The sequence below is a fragment of the Vicugna pacos genome, chromosome X (genome assembly GCF_048564905.1).
Source record: "Vicugna pacos chromosome X, VicPac4, whole genome shotgun sequence".
NCBI classification, from domain to species: domain Eukaryota; kingdom Metazoa; phylum Chordata; class Mammalia; order Artiodactyla; family Camelidae; genus Vicugna; species Vicugna pacos.
In genome coordinates, this window is record NC_133023.1 from 40,038,304 (window position 1) to 40,063,666 (window position 25,363).

The window sequence follows — 25,363 nt, forward strand, 5'->3', positions numbered from 1 at the left end:
AATGGAGGCTGTTTCTACTCGGCTGCGATCTCCTGGTAGGTCACAGGTCCGTCCTGCCGGGAGTTTAAGTGTGCGTGAGTGTGATGGGGAGCTAGCAGGCTTTGCATGGATCGGGGCTGCGGGGGGTCGTTGTGCGATCTGTGGCCTCTGAGGAGGAGGGTCCTCGAGGTGATTGTCCTCACAGATGTGGCGACAGCCATTGCTGTCGTGGTGGCAGGGCTGGGACAAGGAAAGATGGTGGGCGGTTGAGGGGTGGGGGTCAGATGAAGATGGGGTGACTCTTGGGGGTGTTATTTGAGTTATCTGAGCCGTGGAGGCACCAGGAACTGTCCACAGAGCAGAGATCCGGGAATCCTGGTGGGGTCCCGTGGAGGGCGGGGAAACCGGCCCACGCGGCACAAGAGGGAGATGGTGCGCATGCTCGTTACTGCTCGCCTCCCCGTCCCTCGTCGTGCAGCGTGTGCAGTGCGTTGCGGGTGCTGGGCTGTGTGAATGGAGTCTCACCGACTGGGCTGTTTTTACTCAGCTGCAATCACCTGTTAGGTCACAGATCCGTCCTGCCGGGAGTCTAAGTGTGCGTGCGTATGAGCGGGAGTCAGCGGGCTTCTGGCGGTGCGATCTGCAGCCTTGGAGGAGAACGGTTTTCGAGGTCGTCGTCCTTCTCACAGGTGTCACTGCCGCCATGGCTGTCGAGGTGGCAGTGGGAACAGGGGGACAGTGGGAGGCGGACGGCAGGGAGTCGGGTGAAGATGGGGTGAGCCTTGAGGGCATTATGTGCGGAATCTGTGTCCTGGAGACACTGAAACTGCTGACAGTGCAGAGAATCCGAAGTCGCCACTGGGGCCCCTGGGTAGGGACAGGGGACAAGGTGACGGTAAAGAAAAAGCCTAGAAACGGACGGATGTGTGGTTTTGACTGTGTCCTGAGATTTGTAGTGCACTGAGCATCGTGCCAGGTAAGACAGTGCTACACAGAGTTTTTATTGCCACCAGTCAACCCTGCCGTTTCAGTGCAGAAAAAGAACAAGTGTGGCTTTGTGTTTCAATAAAATGTCATTGAGGGGGGACCGAGAAAGGCCTTAATAAATGAAAGTGTGCCAAAAATGGTAGTTACTCAAGTATTAATTCTCTAGTGGTAATTTCTTTCTCCTTTAAATTAAGTATAGTTGATGTAGGGTATTAGGTGAGTTACAGGTGTACAATATAGTCATCCACAATTTTAAAGGTTTTAGTCTGTTTATAGTTATTATGGAATATTGGCTGTTTGCCATGTTGTACAATATAACCCTGTAGTTTATTTTATACCTCAAGTTTGTAGTTCGTACTCCTCCCCCAGTATATTACCCCTCCTCCCTTCCTTCTCCTAAGTAGCCGGTAGTTTGTTCGCTGTATGTGTGAATCCGCTCCTTTTCTGTTATATTTACTGGTTGTATTTTTCAGATTCCACGTAAAAGTGATATCGTACATTATCTGTCTTTGTATGTTTAACTGATTTCACTTAGGTCCATATGCTGCAAGCCCATCCATAGTATTGCAAATGGCATAGTTTTCTTCTCTTTTATGGCTGGGTAGTATTCCATTGTATACATATACCACTTCTCTGTCTCTTTGTTGATGGACAGTTAGGTTGCTTCCATATCTTCCCAGTTGCAAATAGTGCTGCTTTGAACATTGGGGTGCATGTATCTTTTCGAGTTACTGGGTTTTTTTCCTTTTGGATATATATCGACGAGTGGAATTGCTAGGTCATATGGTTGTTCTTTTTTCTTAGGTTCTTGAGTATTCTGAGTAATTTTTAATCATATGCTGGGCATTTTGAATAATAGGTTATGATTCTGTGTCTTGCGTAAATCCTATAGAGTATATTGACATATCTATTTTAGCAGGCATTCTACTGGCAGCCACCACAGGCCTGGTCTTCGTGGTGGGCTTGGAACAAGGGAGGACGGTGGGCAGGGGAGGGGAGGGGTGACTCTTGGGGGCATTATTTGCGTATCTGAGCCCTGAAGGCACCAGAACTGCCACAGAGCACAGATCCAGGAATCTCGGTGGGGTCCCCTAGTGGGCGGGGAAACCGGCTCACGCGGCTGAGGCAAGACACAGTGCGCATGCCCGGGGCTGCCCGCCTTTCCATCGGCCCTTGGCGTGCAGCGTGTGCAACGCGTTCTGGGTGCCGAGCTGTGCACATCGCGTCTCACCGTCTGGGTTGTTTCTACTCGGCTGCGATCTCCTGGTAGGTCCGCAGATCCGTCCTGCCGGGAGTTTAAGTGTGCGTGAGTGTGATGGGGAGCTAGCAGGCTTTGCATGGATCGGGGCTGCGGGGGGTCGTTGTGCGATCTGTGGCCTCTGAGGAGGAGGGTCCTCGAGGTGATTGTCCTCACAGATGTGGCGACAGCCATTGCTGTCGTGGTGGCAGGGCTGGGACAAGGAAAGATGGTGGGCGGTTGAGGGGTGGGGGTCAGATGAAGATGGGGTGACTCTTGGGGGTGTTATTTGAGTTATCTGAGCCGTGGAGGCACCAGGAACTGTCCACAGAGCAGCGATCGGGGAACCCTGCTGGGGTCTCATGGGAGGCGGGGAAACCGGCCCGTACGGCAGAGGAGAGATACAGTGCGCATGCTCATTACTGCTCGCCTCCCATCGTCCCTCGTTGTGTAGTGTGTGCAGCTCGTTCTGGGTGCCGAAGTGTTCGCATCACGTCTCACTGTCTGGCCTGTTTCTACTCGGCTGCGATCAGCTGGTAGGTCTACTGATCTGTCCTGGCTGGAGTTTAAGTGCGTACTCGTGTAAGGGGAGCTAGCGGGCTTTTTTCGGATCGGGCGATGGCAGGTGGTGGTGCAATCAGCGGACTATGAAGAGGTGGGTCCTCGACGTCGTTGTCCTCACAGGTGTAGCGACAGCCATTGCTGTCATGGTGGCGGGCCTGGTACATGGGAGAATGTTCGGTGGTTGAAGGGCGAGGTTCAGGTGAATGGGTGACTCTTGGGGGTGTTATTTGAGTTATCTGAGCCCTGGAGGCACCACGAACTGTCCACGGAGCAGAGATCTGGGAATCTCGTTTGGGTCCCGTGGAGGGCGGGGAAGCCAGCCCACGCGGCACAGGAGACACACTGCAAATGCTCAGGGCTATGTGCCTTTCCATTGGTCCTCGGGGTGTAGCATGTACAACGCGTTCTGGGTGCCGGGCTGTCCGAATGGAGGCTGTTTCTACTCGGCTGCGATCTCCTGGTAGGTCACAGGTCCGTCCTGCCGGGAGTTTAAGTGTGCGTGAGTGTGATGGGGAGCTAGCAGGCTTTGCATGGATCGGGGCTGCGGGGGGTCGTTGTGCGATCTGTGGCCTCTGAGGAGGAGGGTCCTCGAGGTGATTGTCCTCACAGATGTGGCGACAGCCATTGCTGTCGTGGTGGCAGGGCTGGGACAAGGAAAGATGGTGGGCGGTTGAGGGGTGGGGGTCAGATGAAGATGGGGTGACTCTTGGGGGTGTTATTTGAGTTATCTGAGCCGTGGAGGCACCAGGAACTGTCCACAGAGCAGAGATCCGGGAATCCTGGTGGGGTCCCGTGGAGGGCGGGGAAACCGGCCCACGCGGCACAAGAGGGAGATGGTGCGCATGCTCGTTACTGCTCGCCTCCCCGTCCCTCGTCGTGCAGCGTGTGCAGTGCGTTGCGGGTGCTGGGCTGTGTGAATGGAGTCTCACCGACTGGGCTGTTTTTACTCAGCTGCAATCACCTGTTAGGTCACAGATCCGTCCTGCCGGGAGTCTAAGTGTGCGTGCGTATGAGCGGGAGTCAGCGGGCTTCTGGCGGTGCGATCTGCAGCCTTGGAGGAGAACGGTTTTCGAGGTCGTCGTCCTTCTCACAGGTGTCACTGCCGCCATGGCTGTCGAGGTGGCAGTGGGAACAGGGGGACAGTGGGAGGCGGACGGCAGGGAGTCGGGTGAAGATGGGGTGAGCCTTGAGGGCATTATGTGCGGAATCTGTGTCCTGGAGACACTGAAACTGCTGACAGTGCAGAGAATCCGAAGTCGCCACTGGGGCCCCTGGGTAGGGACAGGGGACAAGGTGACGGTAAAGAAAAAGCCTAGAAACGGACGGATGTGTGGTTTTGACTGTGTCCTGAGATTTGTAGTGCACTGAGCATCGTGCCAGGTAAGACAGTGCTACACAGAGTTTTTATTGCCACCAGTCAACCCTGCCGTTTCAGTGCAGAAAAAGAACAAGTGTGGCTTTGTGTTTCAATAAAATGTCATTGAGGGGGGACCGAGAAAGGCCTTAATAAATGAAAGTGTGCCAAAAATGGTAGTTACTCAAGTATTAATTCTCTAGTGGTAATTTCTTTCTCCTTTAAATTAAGTATAGTTGATGTAGGGTATTAGGTGAGTTACAGGTGTACAATATAGTCATCCACAATTTTAAAGGTTTTAGTCTGTTTATAGTTATTATGGAATATTGGCTGTTTGCCATGTTGTACAATATAACCCTGTAGTTTATTTTATACCTCAAGTTTGTAGTTCGTACTCCTCCCCCAGTATATTACCCCTCCTCCCTTCCTTCTCCTAAGTAGCCGGTAGTTTGTTCGCTGTATGTGTGAATCCGCTCCTTTTCTGTTATATTTACTGGTTGTATTTTTCAGATTCCACGTAAAAGTGATATCGTACATTATCTGTCTTTGTATGTTTAACTGATTTCACTTAGGTCCATATGCTGCAAGCCCATCCATAGTATTGCAAATGGCATAGTTTTCTTCTCTTTTATGGCTGGGTAGTATTCCATTGTATACATATACCACTTCTCTGTCTCTTTGTTGATGGACAGTTAGGTTGCTTCCATATCTTCCCAGTTGCAAATAGTGCTGCTTTGAACATTGGGGTGCATGTATCTTTTCGAGTTACTGGGTTTTTTTCCTTTTGGATATATATCGACGAGTGGAATTGCTAGGTCATATGGTTGTTCTTTTTTCTTAGGTTCTTGAGTATTCTGAGTAATTTTTAATCATATGCTGGGCATTTTGAATAATAGGTTATGATTCTGTGTCTTGCGTAAATCCTATAGAGTATATTGACATATCTATTTTAGCAGGCATTCTACTGGCAGCCACCACAGGCCTGGTCTTCGTGGTGGGCTTGGAACAAGGGAGGACGGTGGGCAGGGGAGGGGAGGGGTGACTCTTGGGGGCATTATTTGCATATCTGAGCCCTGAAGGCACCAGAACTGCCACAGAGCACAGATCCAGGAATCTCGGTGGGGTCCCCTAGTGGGCGGGGAAACCGGCTCACGCGGCTGAGGCAAGACACAGTGCGCATGCCCGGGGCTGCCCGCCTTTCCATCGGCCCTTGGCGTGCAGCGTGTGCAACGCGTTCTGGGTGCCGAGCTGTGCACATCGCGTCTCACCGTCTGGGTTGTTTCTACTCGGCTGCGATCTCCTGGTAGGTCCGCAGATCCGTCCTGCCGGGAGTTTAAGTGTGCGTGAGTGTGATGGGGAGCTAGCAGGCTTTGCATGGATCGGGGCTGCGGGGGGTCGTTGTGCGATCTGTGGCCTCTGAGGAGGAGGGTCCTCGAGGTGATTGTCCTCACAGATGTGGCGACAGCCATTGCTGTCATGGTGGCAGGGCTGGGACAAGGAAAGATGGTGGGCGGTTGAGGGGTGGGGGTCAGATGAAGATGGGGTGACTCTTGGGGGTGTTATTTGAGTTATCTGAGCCGTGGAGGCACCAGGAACTGTCCACAGAGCAGCGATCGGGGAACCCTGCTGGGGTCTCATGGGAGGCGGGGAAACCGGCCCGTACGGCAGAGGAGAGATACAGTGCGCATGCTCATTACTGCTCGCCTCCCATCGTCCCTCGTTGTGTAGTGTGTGCAGCTCGTTCTGGGTGCCGAAGTGTTCGCATCACGTCTCACTGTCTGGCCTGTTTCTACTCGGCTGCGATCAGCTGGTAGGTCTACTGATCTGTCCTGGCTGGAGTTTAAGTGCGTACTCGTGTAAGGGGAGCTAGCGGGCTTTTTTCGGATCGGGCGATGGCAGGTGGTGGTGCAATCAGCGGACTATGAAGAGGTGGGTCCTCGACGTCGTTGTCCTCACAGGTGTAGCGACAGCCATTGCTGTCATGGTGGCGGGCCTGGTACATGGGAGAATGTTCGGTGGTTGAAGGGCGAGGTTCAGGTGAATGGGTGACTCTTGGGGGTGTTATTTGAGTTATCTGAGCCCTGGAGGCACCACGAACTGTCCACGGAGCAGAGATCTGGGAATCTCGTTTGGGTCCCGTGGAGGGCGGGGAAGCCAGCCCACGCGGCACAGGAGACACACTGCAAATGCTCAGGGCTATGCGCCTTTCCATTGGTCCTCGGGGTGTAGCATGTACAACGCGTTCTGGGTGCCGGGCTGTCCGAATGGAGGCTGTTTCTACTCGGCTGCGATCTCCTGGTAGGCCACAGGTCCGTCCTGCCGGGAGTTTAAGTGTGCGTGAGTGTGATGGGGAGCTAGCAGGCTTTGCATGGATCGGGGCTGCGGGGGGTCGTTGTGCGATCTGTGGCCTCTGAGGAGGAGGGTCCTCGAGGTGATTGTCCCCACAGATGTGGCGACAGCCATTGCTGTCGTGGTGGCAGGGCTGGGACAAGGAAAGATGGTGGGCGGTTGAGGGGTGGGGGTCAGATGAAGATGGGGTGACTCTTGGGGGTGTTATTTGAGTTATCTGAGCCGTGGAGGCACCAGGAACTGTCCACAGAGCGGAGATCCGGGAATCCTGGTGGGGTCCGGTGGAGGGCGGGGAAACCGGCCCACGCGGCACAAGAGGGAGATGGTGCGCATGCTCGTTACTGCTCGCCTCCCCGTCCCTCGTCGTGCAGCGTGTGCAGTGCGTTGCGGGTGCTGGGCTGTGTGAATGGAGTCTCACCGACTGGGCTGTTTTCACTCAGCTGCAGTCACCTGTTAGGTCACAGATCCATCCTGCCGGGAGTCTAAGTGTGCGTGCGTATGAGCGGGAGTCAGCGGGCTTCTGGCGGTGCGATCTGCAGCCTTGGAGGAGAACGGTTTTCGAGGTCGTCGTCCTTCTCACAGGTGTCACTGCCGCCATGGCTGTCGAGGTGGCAGTGGGAACAGGGGGACAGTGGGAGGCGGACGGCAGGGAGTCGGGTGAAGATGGGGTGAGCCTTGAGGGCATTATGTGCGGAATCTGTGTCCTGGAGACACTGAAACTGCTGACAGTGCAGAGAATCCGAAGTCGCCACTGGGGCCCCTGGGTAGGGACAGGGGACAAGGTGACGGTAAAGAAAAAGCCTAGAAACGGACGGATGTGTGGTTTTGACTGTGTCCTGAGATTTGTAGTGCACTGAGCATCGTGCCAGGTAAGACAGTGCTACACAGAGTTTTTATTGCCACCAGTCAACCCTGCCGTTTCAGTGCAGAAAAAGAACAAGTGTGGCTTTGTGTTTCAATAAAATGTCATTGAGGGGGGACCGAGAAAGGCCTTAATAAATGAAAGTGTGCCAAAAATGGTAGTTACTCAAGTATTAATTCTCTAGTGGTAATTTCTTTCTCCTTTAAATTAAGTATAGTTGATGTAGGGTATTAGGTGAGTTACAGGTGTACAATATAGTCATCCACAATTTTAAAGGTTTTAGTCTGTTTATAGTTATTATGGAATATTGGCTGTTTGCCATGTTGTACAATATAACCCTGTAGTTTATTTTATACCTCAAGTTTGTAGTTCGTACTCCTCCCCCAGTATATTACCCCTCCTCCCTTCCTTCTCCTAAGTAGCCGGTAGTTTGTTCGCTGTATGTGTGAATCCGCTCCTTTTCTGTTATATTTACTGGTTGTATTTTTCAGATTCCACGTAAAAGTGATATCGTACATTATCTGTCTTTGTATGTTTAACTGATTTCACTTAGGTCCATATGCTGCAAGCCCATCCATAGTATTGCAAATGGCATAGTTTTCTTCTCTTTTATGGCTGGGTAGTATTCCATTGTATACATATACCACTTCTCTGTCTCTTTGTTGATGGACAGTTAGGTTGCTTCCATATCTTCCCAGTTGCAAATAGTGCTGCTTTGAACATTGGGGTGCATGTATCTTTTCGAGTTACTGGGTTTTTTTCCTTTTGGATATATATCGACGAGTGGAATTGCTAGGTCATATGGTTGTTCTTTTTTCTTAGGTTCTTGAGTATTCTGAGTAATTTTTAATCATATGCTGGGCATTTTGAATAATAGGTTATGATTCTGTGTCTTGCGTAAATCCTATAGAGTATATTGACATATCTATTTTAGCAGGCATTCTACTGGCAGCCACCACAGGCCTGGTCTTCGTGGTGGGCTTGGAACAAGGGAGGACGGTGGGCAGGGGAGGGGAGGGGTGACTCTTGGGGGCATTATTTGCATATCTGAGCCCTGAAGGCACCAGAACTGCCACAGAGCACAGATCCAGGAATCTCGGTGGGGTCCCCTAGTGGGCGGGGAAACCGGCTCACGCGGCTGAGGCAAGACACAGTGCGCATGCCCGGGGCTGCCCGCCTTTCCATCGGCCCTTGGCGTGCAGCGTGTGCAACGCGTTCTGGGTGCCGAGCTGTGCACATCGCGTCTCACCGTCTGGGTTGTTTCTACTCGGCTGCGATCTCCTGGTAGGTCCGCAGATCCGTCCTGCCGGGAGTTTAAGTGTGCGTGAGTGTGATGGGGAGCTAGCAGGCTTTGCATGGATCGGGGCTGCGGGGGGTCGTTGTGCGATCTGTGGCCTCTGAGGAGGAGGGTCCTCGAGGTGATTGTCCTCACAGATGTGGCGACAGCCATTGCTGTCGTGGTGGCAGGGCTGGGACAAGGAAAGATGGTGGGCGGTTGAGGGGTGGGGGTCAGATGAAGATGGGGTGACTCTTGGGGGTGTTATTTGAGTTATCTGAGCCGTGGAGGCACCAGGAACTGTCCACAGAGCAGCGATCGGGGAACCCTGCTGGGGTCTCATGGGAGGCGGGGAAACCGGCCCGTACGGCAGAGGAGAGATACAGTGCGCATGCTCATTACTGCTCGCCTCCCATCGTCCCTCGTTGTGTAGTGTGTGCAGCTCGTTCTGGGTGCCGAAGTGTTCGCATCACGTCTCACTGTCTGGCCTGTTTCTACTCGGCTGCGATCAGCTGGTAGGTCTACTGATCTGTCCTGGCTGGAGTTTAAGTGCGTACTCGTGTAAGGGGAGCTAGCGGGCTTTTTTCGGATCGGGCGATGGCAGGTGGTGGTGCAATCAGCGGACTATGAAGAGGTGGGTCCTCGACGTCGTTGTCCTCACAGGTGTAGCGACAGCCATTGCTGTCATGGTGGCGGGCCTGGTACATGGGAGAATGTTCGGTGGTTGAAGGGCGAGGTTCAGGTGAATGGGTGACTCTTGGGGGTGTTATTTGAGTTATCTGAGCCCTGGAGGCACCACGAACTGTCCACGGAGCAGAGATCTGGGAATCTCGTTTGGGTCCCGTGGAGGGCGGGGAAGCCAGCCCACGCGGCACAGGAGACACACTGCAAATGCTCAGGGCTATGCGCCTTTCCATTGGTCCTCGGGGTGTAGCATGTACAACGCGTTCTGGGTGCCGGGCTGTCCGAATGGAGGCTGTTTCTACTCGGCTGCGATCTCCTGGTAGGCCACAGGTCCGTCCTGCCGGGAGTTTAAGTGTGCGTGAGTGTGATGGGGAGCTAGCAGGCTTTGCATGGATCGGGGCTGCGGGGGGTCGTTGTGCGATCTGTGGCCTCTGAGGAGGAGGGTCCTCGAGGTGATTGTCCCCACAGATGTGGCGACAGCCATTGCTGTCGTGGTGGCAGGGCTGGGACAAGGAAAGATGGTGGGCGGTTGAGGGGTGGGGGTCAGATGAAGATGGGGTGACTCTTGGGGGTGTTATTTGAGTTATCTGAGCCGTGGAGGCACCAGGAACTGTCCACAGAGCGGAGATCCGGGAATCCTGGTGGGGTCCCGTGGAGGGCGGGGAAACCGGCCCACGCGGCACAAGAGGGAGATGGTGCGCATGCTCGTTACTGCTCGCCTCCCCGTCCCTCGTCGTGCAGCGTGTGCAGTGCGTTGCGGGTGCTGGGCTGTGTGAATGGAGTCTCACCGACTGGGCTGTTTTCACTCAGCTGCAGTCACCTGTTAGGTCACAGATCCATCCTGCCGGGAGTCTAAGTGTGCGTGCGTATGAGCGGGAGTCAGCGGGCTTCTGGCGGTGCGATCTGCAGCCTTGGAGGAGAACGGTTTTCGAGGTCGTCGTCCTTCTCACAGGTGTCACTGCCGCCATGGCTGTCGAGGTGGCAGTGGGAACAGGGGGACAGTGGGAGGCGGACGGCAGGGAGTCGGGTGAAGATGGGGTGAGCCTTGAGGGCATTATGTGCGGAATCTGTGTCCTGGAGACACTGAAACTGCTGACAGTGCAGAGAATCCGAAGTCGCCACTGGGGCCCCTGGGTAGGGACAGGGGACAAGGTGACGGTAAAGAAAAAGCCTAGAAACGGACGGATGTGTGGTTTTGACTGTGTCCTGAGATTTGTAGTGCACTGAGCATCGTGCCAGGTAAGACAGTGCTACACAGAGTTTTTATTGCCACCAGTCAACCCTGCCGTTTTAGTGCAAAAATAGCCGGATACAGTTTGTGAAAGAAGTGTGGCTTTGTGTTCCAATAAAATGTGATTGAGGGGGATCTAGAAAGGGCTTAATAAATGAAAGTGTGCCAAAAATGGTAGTTACTGAAGTATTAATTCTCTAGTAGTAATTTCTCTTTCTTTTAATTTAAGCATATGGGATGCACAGTATTAGCTAAGTGATAGGTGTAAAATATAATGAATCATATTTTTAAAATTTATAGTGTATTTAAAGTTATTATAGAGTATTGGCTGTATTCCTCGTGTTGTACAATATGTCCTTGTAGCTTATTTTATACCTAATAATTTGTAGCTCTTACTCTTCCCCCTGTACATTGCCCCTCTTCCATTCCTTCTCCCCACTAGCCACCAGTATTTTTTCTCTATTTCAGTGAATCTGCTTTTTTTTTTTAATATTGACTAGTTCTATTTTCTAGTTTCCACATAGAAGCGATGTCATACAGCATTTACCCATCGTTGTTTAACTTATTTCACTTATCGTAACATGTGCAAGCCCATCTATATTACTGCAAATGGCAAAGTTTCATTCTTCTTCATGTCTGAGTAGTATTGCATTGTGTATGTGTGTGTGTGTTTGTGTGTGTGTATACCAATATCTTCTTTATCCCTTTGTCTGTTGATGGACATTTAGCTTGCTTCCATATCTTGGCAGTTGTAAATAGTATTGGTATGAACATTTTGGTGCATGTGTCTTTTTGAAATAGTGTTTTTATTTCTTTTGGATAGATATTCAGGATTCGAATTGCTAAGTCATTGTCGTAGTTCTATTTTTAGTTTTTTGAGACACCTCTACGTTTTCCACAGTGGATGCAGCAATTTACATTCCTAACCACAGTGGGCAAGGGTTTCCTTTTTTCCACATCCTCCCCAATCATGTTGTCTTTTGACTTTTTGATAATAGCCGTTTTCTCTAGTGATATGTTCATAAATATCTCTGTGATGGTATATCAACTTGTGAAAGGAAACTGTTTCAGAAATGTGCTCTTCTCTTCCCAGATGCCTTATGTTGATTTTCCTGTCAGCTTGGGCATGACATAAACAATTGCTTTTGCAAGTTTCCACATTTTGTGTGATTGGAAAGCACACAGAATAAAATTACTTTGAGATTTATTTTCAAACTATTTTCAATATTCAAGAATCAGTGTACATCACCATTTGGGCACAGAGGTGTTCAAGTATATTTATTCTACTAAATGCATTTTCCAAATCACAATATTTTATTTTCAGTGGGAAACATGAGTTGGAACATAAAGTCAACGTACAAATGTAAGGAAAGAGGTTATGATGAAGAATGTGACAATCCTGTTGAGCCTGTGGTTGTAAGTGTTTTAACACTTTTTTTTTGGTGGGGGAGGGATACAGCTCAGTGGTAGAGTGGGTGATTAATATGTACAATGTCCTGGGTTCAATCCCCAGTACTTCCATGAATAAATGAATGAACATTTGATGTTTTTTATTAGTAGAAATAATTTTTTGTGAAAAGATGTTCAACTAATACAGATGCACTTTGAAAGTTCTTCTGTGTGATACAGAATGTTGATCCAGGAGAATGATATTCTGGTGTTGTCTTGATGGATGCTGTTATATTCCCTGGGAGTAGAAGTGATGACTTCCCACTCATTTTTATTAATAACCAATTGCACACATGTATCCCATCATTGGGTAAAATAGCTTCCAAAATCCTTGTAACTTTTCTTAGACTAGTGTCTGTGTTGGAAAAGTAAGTTTATTAAAAGTAAGTATACCAACTAGTATTGAAGAAGTAATATTAGATTTGCTTATAGTCAAATATATCTCTGTATTCTGTATATTTATTTCGTTGACATGTAATGGTAACAAAACTTTTTATTTGCACACACATGTGTGTAGGCCCACGGTGATAAGCAACCTGAAGAATCGGAGCCACCAACTACAAGTCAGGACATTAGACCTGGTGAAGAGGAAAAGGATGAAGGAGCATCTTCATTTCAAGGTGAAGGGAAACGGAAAAGGAATGCCTCTTGGCTGTGTTTGTGTGTGTGTGTGTGTGTGTGTGTGTGTATGTGTTTGTGTATGTGTATTTCTCATACATAATGATATGCCAGTAAGAGAAAAAAAGAAAACAGCAGAAATGTATCTCAAACACTGCCTGAGAATTGGCTGGAAAATGGAAGAGAGTGTAGTTTGCAGCTTCAGGCAATCCTTCACTAGAATAAATTTACCCATTGTTTAAATTCAAAAAGTGAAGCTCAGGGATCATGTTTATTAGAGAGCACTTGATTATTGATGACAAAATTCGTATTTCATTCCAAAGTTTGTGTCTTCCTGCAACCTATGTCAGTGTAAAAAAAAGGTGAATGATTTTGCTTAAAACTCAAATGTGTGTACTATAATTTAGCTCCGTTTTGGCCCAAGAGTTGATAGGTCAGTGGGGTAGGATGGAGACTTCAGAAATGAATCATGAATGATGGCCACTGTTAATTGATAGTTTTAAATGGTAAATTAGATAAAAGCTGGGTAATTCAGGATACTGGCATACAAGTAGCTGCTTTTATATGAAATTAATGCAGCTTTTAAAAGGTGGGTATATACTTCTATGGCCAGAAAAATCAAAAGATGAATTATTTTAAGATTACCGTGAGATAAATTATTTTTCCTGGATACCTAGTATTTTGAAACAAAATATTTACATAATTCCTGCCACTGTTAAAGGATTCCAGACTGTAACTCACAACAATGCCAGTTCATTTCTTTCTACCTGATTTCCTTTATGCTCACTGCTAGACAGTATATTTTCTGTTATTCATAAATAATTTTGGTACTAATTTTGGTACTTTCTTCTACATGGGTGTCATTTGTGGAATGTTGCATACAGGACCTTTGGACCTAAATATAGCGTTAGTTTTTCTTTTTAATTGAAGTGTAATCGATTTGCAAAGTTGTGTTAATTTGTGGTGTAAAGCCTAGTGATGAATATAGTTACGTATATAAATTTTCATATTTTTTAGTTAAAGACTGTTACAAACATTGAATATATTTGCTTGTGCTACACATTAGGACCTTGTTCATCTATTTCTTTTATATATAGTAGTTACTGTCTGCAAATCCAGAACTCCCAGTGTATCCCTCCACCTCGTCTTTCCCCATGGAAATCATGTTTGTTTTCTATGTCTGTGAGTCAGTTTCTGTTTTGTAAATAAGCACATTTGTGTTATTTTTTAAGATTCCGTATAAAAGTGATATTGTATGGTATTTTTTTCCTCTTTCTGGCTTACTTCACTTGGAATGACATTCTCCAGGGCCATCTGTGTTGCTGCATATGACATTATTTCATTTCTTAATGCTGAGTAGTATTCCACTGTGTGTCTGTGTGTGTATATTTTTTAAGACACCTCTACAGTTTCCACAGTGGCTGCAGCAATTTACATTCCCAGCAACAGTTGAAAAGAGTTTCCTTTTTTCCACATCTTCTCCAAGACATGTTGTCTTCTGACTTTTGGTTAATAGCCATTTTCTCTAGTAGTATTTTCTTAAATATCTCCATGATGGTGAATCACGTGAAACCCAACCCTTTCAGAAACGTGTTCTTGTGTTTTCCCATGTGTCTTATGGTGATTTTTCTGTCAGCTTGGGCATGACATAAACTATTGCTTTGCAAATTGCCAGATGTGGTGTGATTGGAAAGCACACACAATTAAATTACCTTGAGACTTATTTTCCAATTTCAAAAATTAGTGTGCATCACCTGTTGGCCACAGAAGTATTCAAATATAGTTATCCTCTTAAATGTATTTTCCAAAGCACAATATTTTATTTTCAGTGGGAAATATCTTTCGGAGAGTAAAGTCAACATACAGACCTAGGAAAAGAAGTTATGATCAAGCATTTGTCAATCCAGTTGGGCCTGTGATTGTAAGTGTTTTGACAATTGGTTATTTTGGGGGCAGGAGTGGTATAGCTCAGTGGTAGAGTGTGTGCTTAACATGTACAATGTCCTGGGTAAATCCCTATTACCTCCATTAATAAATAAATAAAACATTTGATGTTTTTTATTAGTAGAAATTAATTTTTGTGAAAAGTTGTGGAACTAATACAGATACACCTTGAAAGTTTTTCTACGTGATACAGAACGCAGATCTAGATGGATGATGTTCTGGTGTTGCCTAGATGAATGCTGTTATATTCCCAGGGAATATAACTGATGACTTCCTTCTCATGCTTATTAACAACCGATTGCACACATCCCTCCCAACATAGATTAAAATAGCTTCCAAAATGCTAGTAACATTCCTTGGAGTAGCATCACCATGGGAAAACTAAGTTTATGAAGAAAAATTATACCCAATAGTATTGGAGAAATATATTTTGATTTACTGATAGTAAATATATCTGTGTATTGTGTATATTTATATTGTTGGCATGTGTTAGTAACAAAACTTTAATTTACACACAAATATGTGTAGGCCCACGGTGATAAGCAACCTCAAGAATGGGAGCCACCAACTACAAGTCAGGACATTAGACCTGGTGAAGCAAAAGAAGATGAAGAAGCATCTGCAGTGGAAGGTGAAGGGAAGGGGAAGAGGAATGCCTCTTGTGGGGGGGTGTGTTTGTGTGTGTGTGTGTATGCATATGTCTCATGCATGTTGTTATGCCAATAACAGAAGGAAAGAAAACAGCAGAAGGGATCTCATACACTGCTGGAGAACTGACTGGAAAAGTGAAAAGAGTGTAGTTTGCAGCTTAGGATAATCCTTCACTAAAATAAATTGCCCCCCCCCTTTATAAATGAGAAAACTGAGGCACACGGATTGTTTTTATCAGAGAGCAGTTGTATTTCATGCCAAAGTTTGTGTCTTCTTGCCACCTGTTTTCCTGAAAAAAAAAAGTTGAATGAGTTTGTTTATAACTCAAATGTCTGTAGTATAATTTAGCTCAGTTTTGGTGCAAGAGTTGATAGTTAATGGTGTATGATAGAGAGTTCCGAAATGAGGCATGAGTGATGGCTCCTGTCTCTTTAATTGAAATTTTTATATGGTAAGTTTGATAAAAGCTGGATAATTTAGGATACTTGCATACAAGTAGCTGGTTTTATATGACTTTAATGCACCTTTTAAATGGTTGTCATATCCTTTATGGTAGGAAAAATCCACAGGTCAATTATTCTAAGAGTAACATGAGACAAATTATTTTTCTTGGACATCTAGTATTTTGAAACAAAACATTTCTATAACTCAGGCCACTCTTAAAGGATTCCAGATTGTAACTTACAACAATGTCGGTTCATTTCTTTCTACCCCATTACCTTTATGCTCACTGCTAGACAGTGTATTTGCTGATATTCATAAATAATTTTGGTATTAATTTTGGTACATTTTTCTAAATGCATTTCATTTGTGGAATGTTGCATACAGGATGTTTGGACCTTATATAGCTTTAATTTTTTTAATTGAAATGTAGTCGATTTGCAATGTTGTGCTAATTTCTGGTATAAATATAGTTATTCAATTATGTATATACGTTTTCATATGTTTTCATTATAGGCTATTACAAAGTATTGAGTATAGTTCCCTGTGCTGTACAGTAGGACCTTGTTTACCTGTTTTATTTACATATAGTAGTTACTATCTGCAAATCCGGAACTCCCAGTTTATCCCTCCACCTCGCCTTTCCCCGTGGTAACCATATGTTTGTTTTCTATGTCTGTGAGTCTGTTTTTGTTTTGTAAATAAGCTCATTTATGTCATTTTAAAAAGATTCCACATATCAGTGATATCATATTATATTCTTCTTTCTGTTTCTGGCTTACTTCACTTGGAATGACATTCTCCTGGGCCATCTATGTTGCTGCATATGACATTATTTCATTTTTTATTGATGAGTAGTATTCCATTGTCTATATATATATACATACACCACATCTTCTTTATCCCTTTGTCTGTCGATAACATTGAGGTAGCTTCCATATTTTGGCAGTTGTAAGTATTGCTGGTATGAACATTGGGGTGCACGTATCTTCTTGAATTAGTGGTTTTCTTTCTTTTCAATAGATACTCAGGAGTGGAATTGCTAAGGCATTATGGTAGTTCTATTTGTATTTTTTTGAGACACCTCTACTGTTTCCACAGTGGTTGTAGCAATTTACATTCCCAGCAACAGTGGGCAAGGGTTTCCTTTTTCCACATCCTCCCCAATACTTGCTGTCTTTCCACTTTTTGATAAATAGCCATTTACTGTAGTGGTATTTTCTTAAATATCTCCATAATGGTGAATCACATTGTGAAACCCAACCCTTTCAGAAACGTGTTCTTGTCTTTTCCCATGTGCCTTATGGTGATTTTTCTGTCAGCTTGGGCATGACATAAACTATTGCTTTTGCAAGTTGCCAGATGTGGTGTGATTGCAAAGCACACACAATTAAATTACCTTGAGACTTATTTTCAAAATTCAAAAATTAGTGTGCATCACCATTTGGCCATGGAAGTGTTCAGATATAATTATCCTCTTAAATGCATTTTCCAAAGCACAATATTTTATTTTCAGTGGGAAATATCTTTCGGAGAGTAAAGTCAACATACAGACCTAGGAAAAGAAGTTATGATCAAGCATTTGTCAATCCAGTTGGGCCTGTGGTTGTAAGTGTTTTAACAATTGGTTTTTTTGGTGGGGAGTGAGTGGTATAGCTCAGTGGTAGAGTGTGTGCTTAACATGTACAATGTCCTGGGTAAATCCCTATTACCTCCATTAATAAATAAATAAAACATTTGATGTTTTTCATTAGTAGAAACTATTTTTTGTGAAAAGTTGTGGAACTAATACAGATACACCTTGAAAGTTTTTCTGTGTGATACAGAACGCTAATCTAGATGGATGATGTTCTGGTGTTGCCTGGATGGATGCTGTTATATTCCCTGGGAATGTAACTGATGCCTTCCTTCTCATGCTTATTAACAACTGATCACACACATCCCTCCCAACATAGATTAAAATAGCTTCCAAAGTGCTAGTAACTTTCCTTGGAGTAGCATCACCATGGGAAAAGTAAGTTTATGAAGAAAAATTATACCCAATAGTATTGGAGAAATATGTTTTGATTTACTGACAGTCAAATGTATCTCTGTATTGTGTATATTTGTATTGTTGGCATGTGTTAGTAACTGACCTTTTTAATTTACACACACATATGTGTAGGCCCACGGTGATAAGCAACCTCAAGAAAGGGAGCCACCAACTACAAGTCAGGACATTAGACCTGGTGAAGCAAAAGAAGATGAAGGAGCATCTGCAGTGGAAGGTGAAAGGAAAGGGAAGAGGAATGCCTCTTGTGGGGGTGTGTGTTTGTGTGTGTGTATGTGTGTGTGTACGTGTATGTCTCATGCATGTTGATATGCCAATAACAGAAGGAAAGGAAACAGCAGAAAGGGATCTCAAACACTACCTGAGAATTGGCTGGAAAAGTGAAGAGGGTGTAGTTTGCAGTTTAGGAGAATCCTTTACTAGAATAAATTTCCCCCCTTTTATAAATGAGAAAATTGAGGCACATGGATCTTGTTTATCAGACAGCAGTTGACTATAGAATACAAAATTTGTATTTCATGCCAAAATTTGTGTCTTCCTCCCTCCTATTTTATCGTAAATAATGGTGAATGATTCTGCTTAAAACTCAGATGACTGTGGTATGATTTAGCTTAGTTTTGTACCAGGAGTAGATAGTTCGATGGAGTTGGATAGAGACATCAGAAATGAATCACGAATGATGGCCGCTGTTTCTTTAATTGAAATTTTTATATGGTATATTTGATTAAAGCTGGATAATTTAGGATACTTGTGTACAAGTAGCTGGTTTTATATGATCTTAATCCAGCTTTTAAAAGGTGGTTAAATCCTTCTATGGTTAGAAAAATCCAAAGCTGAATTATTCCGTTTAACATGAGATAAATTATTTTTCCTGCATATGCAGTATTTGGAAACAAAACGTTTCTATAACTCAGGCCACTGTTAAAGGATTCTAGAATGTAACTGACAACAATGTCGATTCATTTCTTTCGACCCCATTTCCTTTATGCTCACTGCTAGACACTATATTTGCTGTTATTAGTAAATAATTTTGCTATTAATTTTGGTACTCTTTTCTACATGGGTTTCATTTGTGGAATGTTGCATAGAGGACCTTTTGACCTAAATATAGCTTTCATTTTTTTTAATTGAAGTGTAATCGATTTGTGACATTGTGTTAACTTCTGTTGTAAAGCATAGTGATTCAGCTATGTATATAAGTTTTCACATTTTTTCATTATAGGCTATTAAAAAGCACTGAGCATAGTTCCCTGTGCTGTATAGTAGGACCCTGTTTATCTGTTTTATTTATATGTAGTAGTTAATATCTGGAAATCCAAAACTGCCAGTTTATCCCTCCACCTCGCCTTTCCCCATGGTAACCATTAGTTTGTTTTCTATGTCTGTCTGTTTCTGTTTTGTAAATAAGCTCATTCATGTCATTTTTAAAAGATTCCACATATCAGTGATATCATATGATATTTCTCTGTCCCTTTCTGGCTTACTTCACTTGGAATGACATTCTCCAGGGCCACGTATGTTGCTGCATATGACATTATTTCAGGTTTTTTTGCGCTGAGTAGTATTCCATTGTGTACATATAGAACATCTTCTTTTCTAATCATCTGTCGATGGACATTTAGGCTGCTTCCATGTCTTGGCTGTTGTAAGTAGTGCGCCTATGAGCATCGGGGTGTGTGTTTCCAAAATAGAGTTTCCTTCGAATATATGCCCAGGAGTGGGATTGCTGTATCATAGGGTAAGTCTGTTTTTAATTCTATGTGGAATCTCCATACTGTTTTCCATAGTGGCTGCATCAAATTACAGTCCCACCAGCAGGTGAGGAGGGTTCCCTTTTGTCTACACAACCTGCTGCATTTATCATTTGTGGACTTTTGAATGATGATCATTTTGACTGGTGTGAGATGACACCTCACTGTAGGTTTAATTTGCATTTCTCTGATAATTAGCAACATTTAGCATTCTTCTCATACCTATCGGCTTTGTATTTGTATGTCTTCATTGGAGAAATGTTTGTTTAGGCCTTCTGCCCATTTCTTGATTGAGTTGTTTGGGTTTTTTTGTTATTGAGTTGTATGGACTCTTTATATATTCTGGAAATTAAGTCCTTGTCAGTCACATTGTTTGCAAACATTTTCTACCAGTCCATAAGTTTCCTTTGCTGTACAAAATCTTGTATGTTTCGTTCGATCCCATTTGTTTATATTTCCTTTTTTTTTCTGTTGCCTGGGTTGCATCTCCTAGGAGAACATTGCTAAGATTTATGTCTGGGAATGTTTGTGTATGTTTTCTTCTAGGAGGTTTATAGTGTTTTGTCTTATGTTTAAGTCTTTAAGCCACTTTGAGTTTATTTTTGTGTACACGGTGAGGGTGTTCTGTAACATCGTTGATTTACGTGTGGCTGTCCAGCTTCCCCAACACCACTAGCTGAAGAGGCCGTCTTTTCTCCATTGTATATTCTTGCCTTCTTTGTCAAAGATTAATTGACCATAAGTGTGTAGGTTTATTTCTGGGCTCTCTGTTCTGTTCCATTGATCCACGTGTCTGTTTTTATGCCAATAGCATGTTGTTTCGATTCCTGTAGCCCAGTATTCTTGTCTGAGGTTTGGGGGAGTTATTCATCCAGCTTCGTTCTTTTTCTTCAGTATTGCTTTGGCAATTCTGGGTCTCTTGTGAGTCTCTATAAATTTTTGGATTGTTTGTTCTACTTCTGTGATTGTTTGTTCTACGTCCTGAGTAATTTGATAGGGATCCCATGATATTTGTAGATGCTTTGGGTAGTATGTCCATTTTAACAATATTAATTCTTCCAATCCAAGAGCCTGGGATATCTCTCCATTTCTTTAAGCCATCTTTAATTGTGTTAATCAGTGTTTTTTGGTTCTCTGTGTATAATCTGTCAACTCTTTGGTTAGGTTTATTCCTATAACTTTAGTTTATTTTAATAAACTGAATTTCTGGTTACTCCCATATGGGGTGGGTGTCACAAGTCTAAGATTTGTCATAGTCCTACACATCCATTCAGCTCTTCCTTCAGAAAATTACGTTTAAAGTTAATTGATATCCTATTCATGGTGTAGACTTTAGACTTTGTACATAGCTGATGTTCACTGTTTTCACTGCACTATAGCATAATACAGAAATGATACTTCTATTGTGGCTTATTCTTAGATTCACAATTAAAATAAAGGTTTCGTAATACAGGAAAAGAAATATGTAAAGTCCATTCCTAGTTGCTGCTGCTGATGCAAAAACAACTCCTTACTAAAGTGTACACTTAAAAATGTTTAAGACGGTAAATTTTATGTTGAGTGGTTTTTTTGTGGGGGGCTTATAAGCAGACATCTACTTCTCACAGTTCTGGAGTCAGAAAGTCCTGGTGTGTGTTTTTTAAGCACTATGAAAAACAAAGTACGGGGGAGGGTATAGCTCAAGTGATACAGCGCATGCTTAGCCTGCATGAGGTCCTGGGTTCAATCCCCAGTACCTCCTCTAAGAATAAATATGTGAGTCTAATTACCTCCCCCTTCCAAAAAAACTAAACAAATAAAAGAACCCCCTGTCTTCCTCAAGTACAATGTAGTTGTCAAGTATTCACTTTAAGTTATCCTTTATATTCCCAAAAAAACGTAAAATTTACAGAAAAGTTCCAAGACTAGTATAGTTAACTCATCTATTTTCACCTCAATTTACCAAGTATTAAATTTTTACCACATTGGTTTCATATCCTCTTCCCTCTCCCCTCCCCGTGTGTGTATATGTATATACACACATACACACTTATTGATATGTTTGTTATTATTAATACTGAGTCATTTAGATAAAGTTTCAACTGTTATGACCCTTTAGCCTAAGTACATTAGTGTATATATATATAGATAGCCTTAGAAGAAAGAAAAAGTCATTCTCTTGGCTAATCACTGTCCTAAATCGGGAAATTCGACCATAGGAAAATGCAGTCATTAAAATTTTCTCAGTGTATACTCAGATTTCCCCAGTCGTCCCTATAGTTCCCTTGACAGAATTTTGCTTTTGATCCAGAGTCCAGTGCAGGATCATGCATTGCATTTAGTTGTCATGTCTATTTAGTCTTCTTTAGTCTGGAATAATTCTTCAGTTTTTCTGTCGTTCATGACACGGACATTTTTGAAGAGGATACAGCAGTTGGTTTGCAGAATGTTAATCAATTTGAGGTATTGTTTGAGTCTTTTTCCCCTCCTCAACACTTAGTGTTTAATCATTCCGTGTAACATGCTGAGTAAACTGAGAGACATGGTTTCAACCTTGAGCTCACAGTCTAGTCAGAGACCCAAACAAATCACTGATAAGTACAGTCACACGTATAACACAGACAGGTACAAAGGGAGCACCTAAGTTGTGTGAGGGCAGTCTTGGGAAAGGAAGAGGATAATGAAACCCTGGTTTCTTAGTTTCTGGTAACAGACTCCTAAAATAATGCTCTTGTGGTTCTTCAGCATCACATTTGTTTCCACACGAGCCTAAGGCTTTTATTTCGTGAACAGTGAAAGAGTGAATATTATCAACTCTTATTCATATCTCATGTTTCAGTGCTTAAATTGATCAGCTTTTTATTTTCAAGGGCCTGTCCCAGAAGCTGATCAACGGGAAGTGGCTAAGCTAGAGACTGGGTGTGAGCATGATATTGGTGTCAATGGGAAGAGACTGCCAAAGCGAGAGCCCTTTTAAAATGCCAGAAGCAGGAATGTTCTCCATTAAGTGTGCAAATTATAGGGTGTCTGTTTTCCACAATATTGTATTTGTAATGATACAGGGGTAACAGTACTGTTCGTTTAGAGCAGAGTTCACTTATAAAGGTGATTTGAAATGTAGTTTCGACCTTAAGTGCCTGACTTACTGGGCTATCAGGTATAGAAACAAATTTGGTTAAAGCCATACTGGATTATAAAAGATGAAAACATTTTCTTACTTTTAAGTATGAGTCCTTTAACCAACAGTTGCTAATTTTCATATGCGTTTGTAGAGTTCTGCGTTTAACATACACGTAGTGCATTTGTAACACACATCAGTTTGTATGACATATGCTGAAGCCTTGAAGTAGGTTCCAGTACCAGCTCTAACCCAATTTCTGTGACTCTGGGCCAATCCCTTAACTTCTAAACCCATCTTTGCTCTTATAAAAATAGTGAATTCAAATCAGATATTTAAAAATCATTTTCAGGTCTGATTTTTGCATACTCTGTTTCTGTTGCATTGAACACACAAAACAATACATGATTTTATTTATGATAAATCATCAAACTCTGACCTGAGTCAAGTTACAACACCTGAATGGAGGTTTCCTCACTACTAAGAAAACGAACACTTTGCTTGATGGTTGTTTCTCTGTTGGAGTTGTGAATGCCCGTCCTCAGATTCTGCCAAATTCTGAAATCTCTGGCTCTCAAAAGACAATTGCATTTTGTCTTTTTTTCCTTCCAGTTTTTATTGATATATAATGGACAAAAATGTGAACAGTTGCATTTTAAATCCTTCCCCAAATGAAGCCTCAAATGGCTAACTACTAACATTTCAAGAGATAATCTAGTTTCTAGTCTCTATGTCTGATCAGACAGAGAAAGTGCAGATAGTCAGCGATACTCAAGGCGGGTGCAAGATGCATATGCTTAGCACGCTTTCTACCCCCACTGCCCACTGTCAGTCTTAATGAGCCAGTCTTCCTAAGAAAATGTAGGCACTATGATATAATCATCTCTAACCATGTGACATGTGGCATGAAAATTTTGCGTCCCGAGGTATCAGGTGGGTAAGATTGAAACGCAAAGACCGTAACGGAAGTACTTCCTGAGTAATCAAGTTAAGTGTTCTTACGTGTGTGTTTTGCAGATTACCAACTATTAATTACATAGCTTCTGAATTTAAAGGAAGCACTTGATGCTTAGGAAGTAAACTACCTTTCATTGCATTCCTGGCCCATTCCAAACTCTTTACATTAAAAGATAGTTTTCAGGCTACTTTCAGGAACCTATTGAATGTAGTTAAAATATACTCATGGGAAGATCATAGCCTTCAACACATATGCTATTAAAAAAGGAAAAGATTATAAATTACATGTGCGTCCAATATAAAAAATCATCAAAGGTCAAAAAAGTGTAGACCTAAGGGAAAAGGAAAGAGAGTCTTAAGAAACACGAAAAAGACGCGAACAGATATGGAGTATATTATCTGTCTCTCTTTACCTTTCTATGTGTACATATGGCTTTCCAGGTTTTTCCCTTTTTTCACCCCACTTTCTGTCTTTGTTCCAGGCTGTGAGAAACGGTACTATTTTCCTTCACAATTTGATGTTACCTTTGATGGTACTGACTTAAAACTAGTGTAACTATGTCAGACATTATATAAACTGGAGTGCTTTTAAGAATGTAAAGATCCACCGTTCATAATTACAGCAGGAGTATGGATGAAAACAGGGACAAATGGTGAACCTACTACCGCATAAGGGTGACTTACGCTAGCTCCTAGAAACAGTTTTGCACTTTTCCACAGACGGAGCCGAAACAAATGCAATACTAGCCTTTTCTATTTATTTCATTTAAGCAATTCTAAGTGTGATGTTACTGTTTTAGATATCCTATATTCAGAATGTTATTCAAGTCAACGCATTTATAGGAAATTTTAAAAATTCCTTCTGTTTCCTAGGTGTTTCATTTGTTTTGATTTTTACTAAAAGTATAAAAAATGTTGCTTTCCACTTAAAACTACTTCGGAATAGAAGCATTGGGTTTAGTGAGTTCTGAAGTTGAACAGTCGACTTGTTTCTCTGTACCACTAGAAAGAGTGATGTGTTTAGCAACTATTGTTAATGTGTCTGAAAGTCTACCTTCAGAGTCTCTGCAGAGGTTTAACTGGGTATAAGCCAAGGGTCACCCTTAGGGTTCTGGTTTTAGTCCATGTTATAAAACTGAAACTGTGGTGTCCTCTGTATGCTTTAGTGCCATCTGAATAAAATTTTAACTAATATTCCCAAATGTTATGTTATCTTACAGGTGAAGGGAAACCACAGGTTTAAACGAAGACAAGCTGTATCCATGCAGGCTGTTCTTATGTTGGAAATGTACCTGTTCAAATTCTCTCAATAAAGTTTTGCGGTTTTGTCCAAAGAATTCTTGCACATCTTTTGTTAAATTTATTCCTAGGTATTTGATGTTGTTGTAAATTGTTCCTGTTTTGGAAATACTATATTTTGTTTGATCTGCTATAGAGAGACATATAGTGTTACAGAAAAATATGACTAGATTACTGAACCTTTTGGGGGTAATTTATCGGGAGACAGAGAAAAAAAATATCCAATAAGCCTCATGGTAAAATGCCGCAACATCCCCTGCAAATACCTGTCCTCTGGAGCTATTTAGAGGTTGGGAGGGAGCAGCAACAAGTAAATTTCCTCTGCAAAATCTGTTGGCCTGACTGTCACAGATTTCACTCAGAACCCCCCAAGTGCCTGATTCCAGCCTTATACCCCTTTTAATACAAAACGGCGGCAGGTTACATCTCGCAGCTCCCATTTGTATCCTCAGACACCAAAAACAGTTATGAAAAAAGACCTTACCTAGAATTCACCCTGCTTAAGTAATGATAGAGCTTTAATTATGATCAGCAATTATTTCTCCCTCTTACACAGGGTCAAAAATATTTCCTGATCTAAAAG

At 43.4% G+C, this 25,363-nt stretch overlaps 1 protein-coding gene across 1 annotated transcript; it reads left to right on the plus strand.

The window, feature by feature from the left end:
- The first annotated feature begins 8,533 nt into the window (after positions 1–8,533).
- Positions 8,534–24,818, plus strand: LOC107035256 (uncharacterized). Its single transcript, XM_072956499.1, has 8 exons — positions 8,534–8,616; positions 11,848–11,939; positions 12,490–12,592; positions 14,420–14,511; positions 15,063–15,165; positions 17,143–17,234; positions 17,791–17,929; positions 24,702–24,818. The coding sequence occupies exons 2-8, from the start codon at positions 11,856–11,858 to the stop codon at positions 24,722–24,724; spliced, it is 636 nt and encodes a 211-aa protein (XP_072812600.1). The 5' UTR covers positions 8,534–8,616; positions 11,848–11,855; the 3' UTR covers positions 24,725–24,818.
- The last annotated feature ends 545 nt before the right edge of the window (positions 24,819–25,363 follow it).

Coding starts and splice junctions, on each gene's coding strand:
- LOC107035256 (XM_072956499.1), top strand. CDS start 11,856: ATGAGTTGGAACATAAAGTCAACGTACAAATGTAAGGAAAGAGGTTAT. Junction 12,593..14,419: donor AGGAGCATCTTCATTTCAAG/GTGAAGGGAAAC, acceptor TTTTATTTTCAG/TGGGAAATATCTTTCGGAGA. Junction 14,512..15,062: donor ATCCAGTTGGGCCTGTGATT/GTAAGTGTTTTG, acceptor AAATATGTGTAG/GCCCACGGTGATAAGCAACC.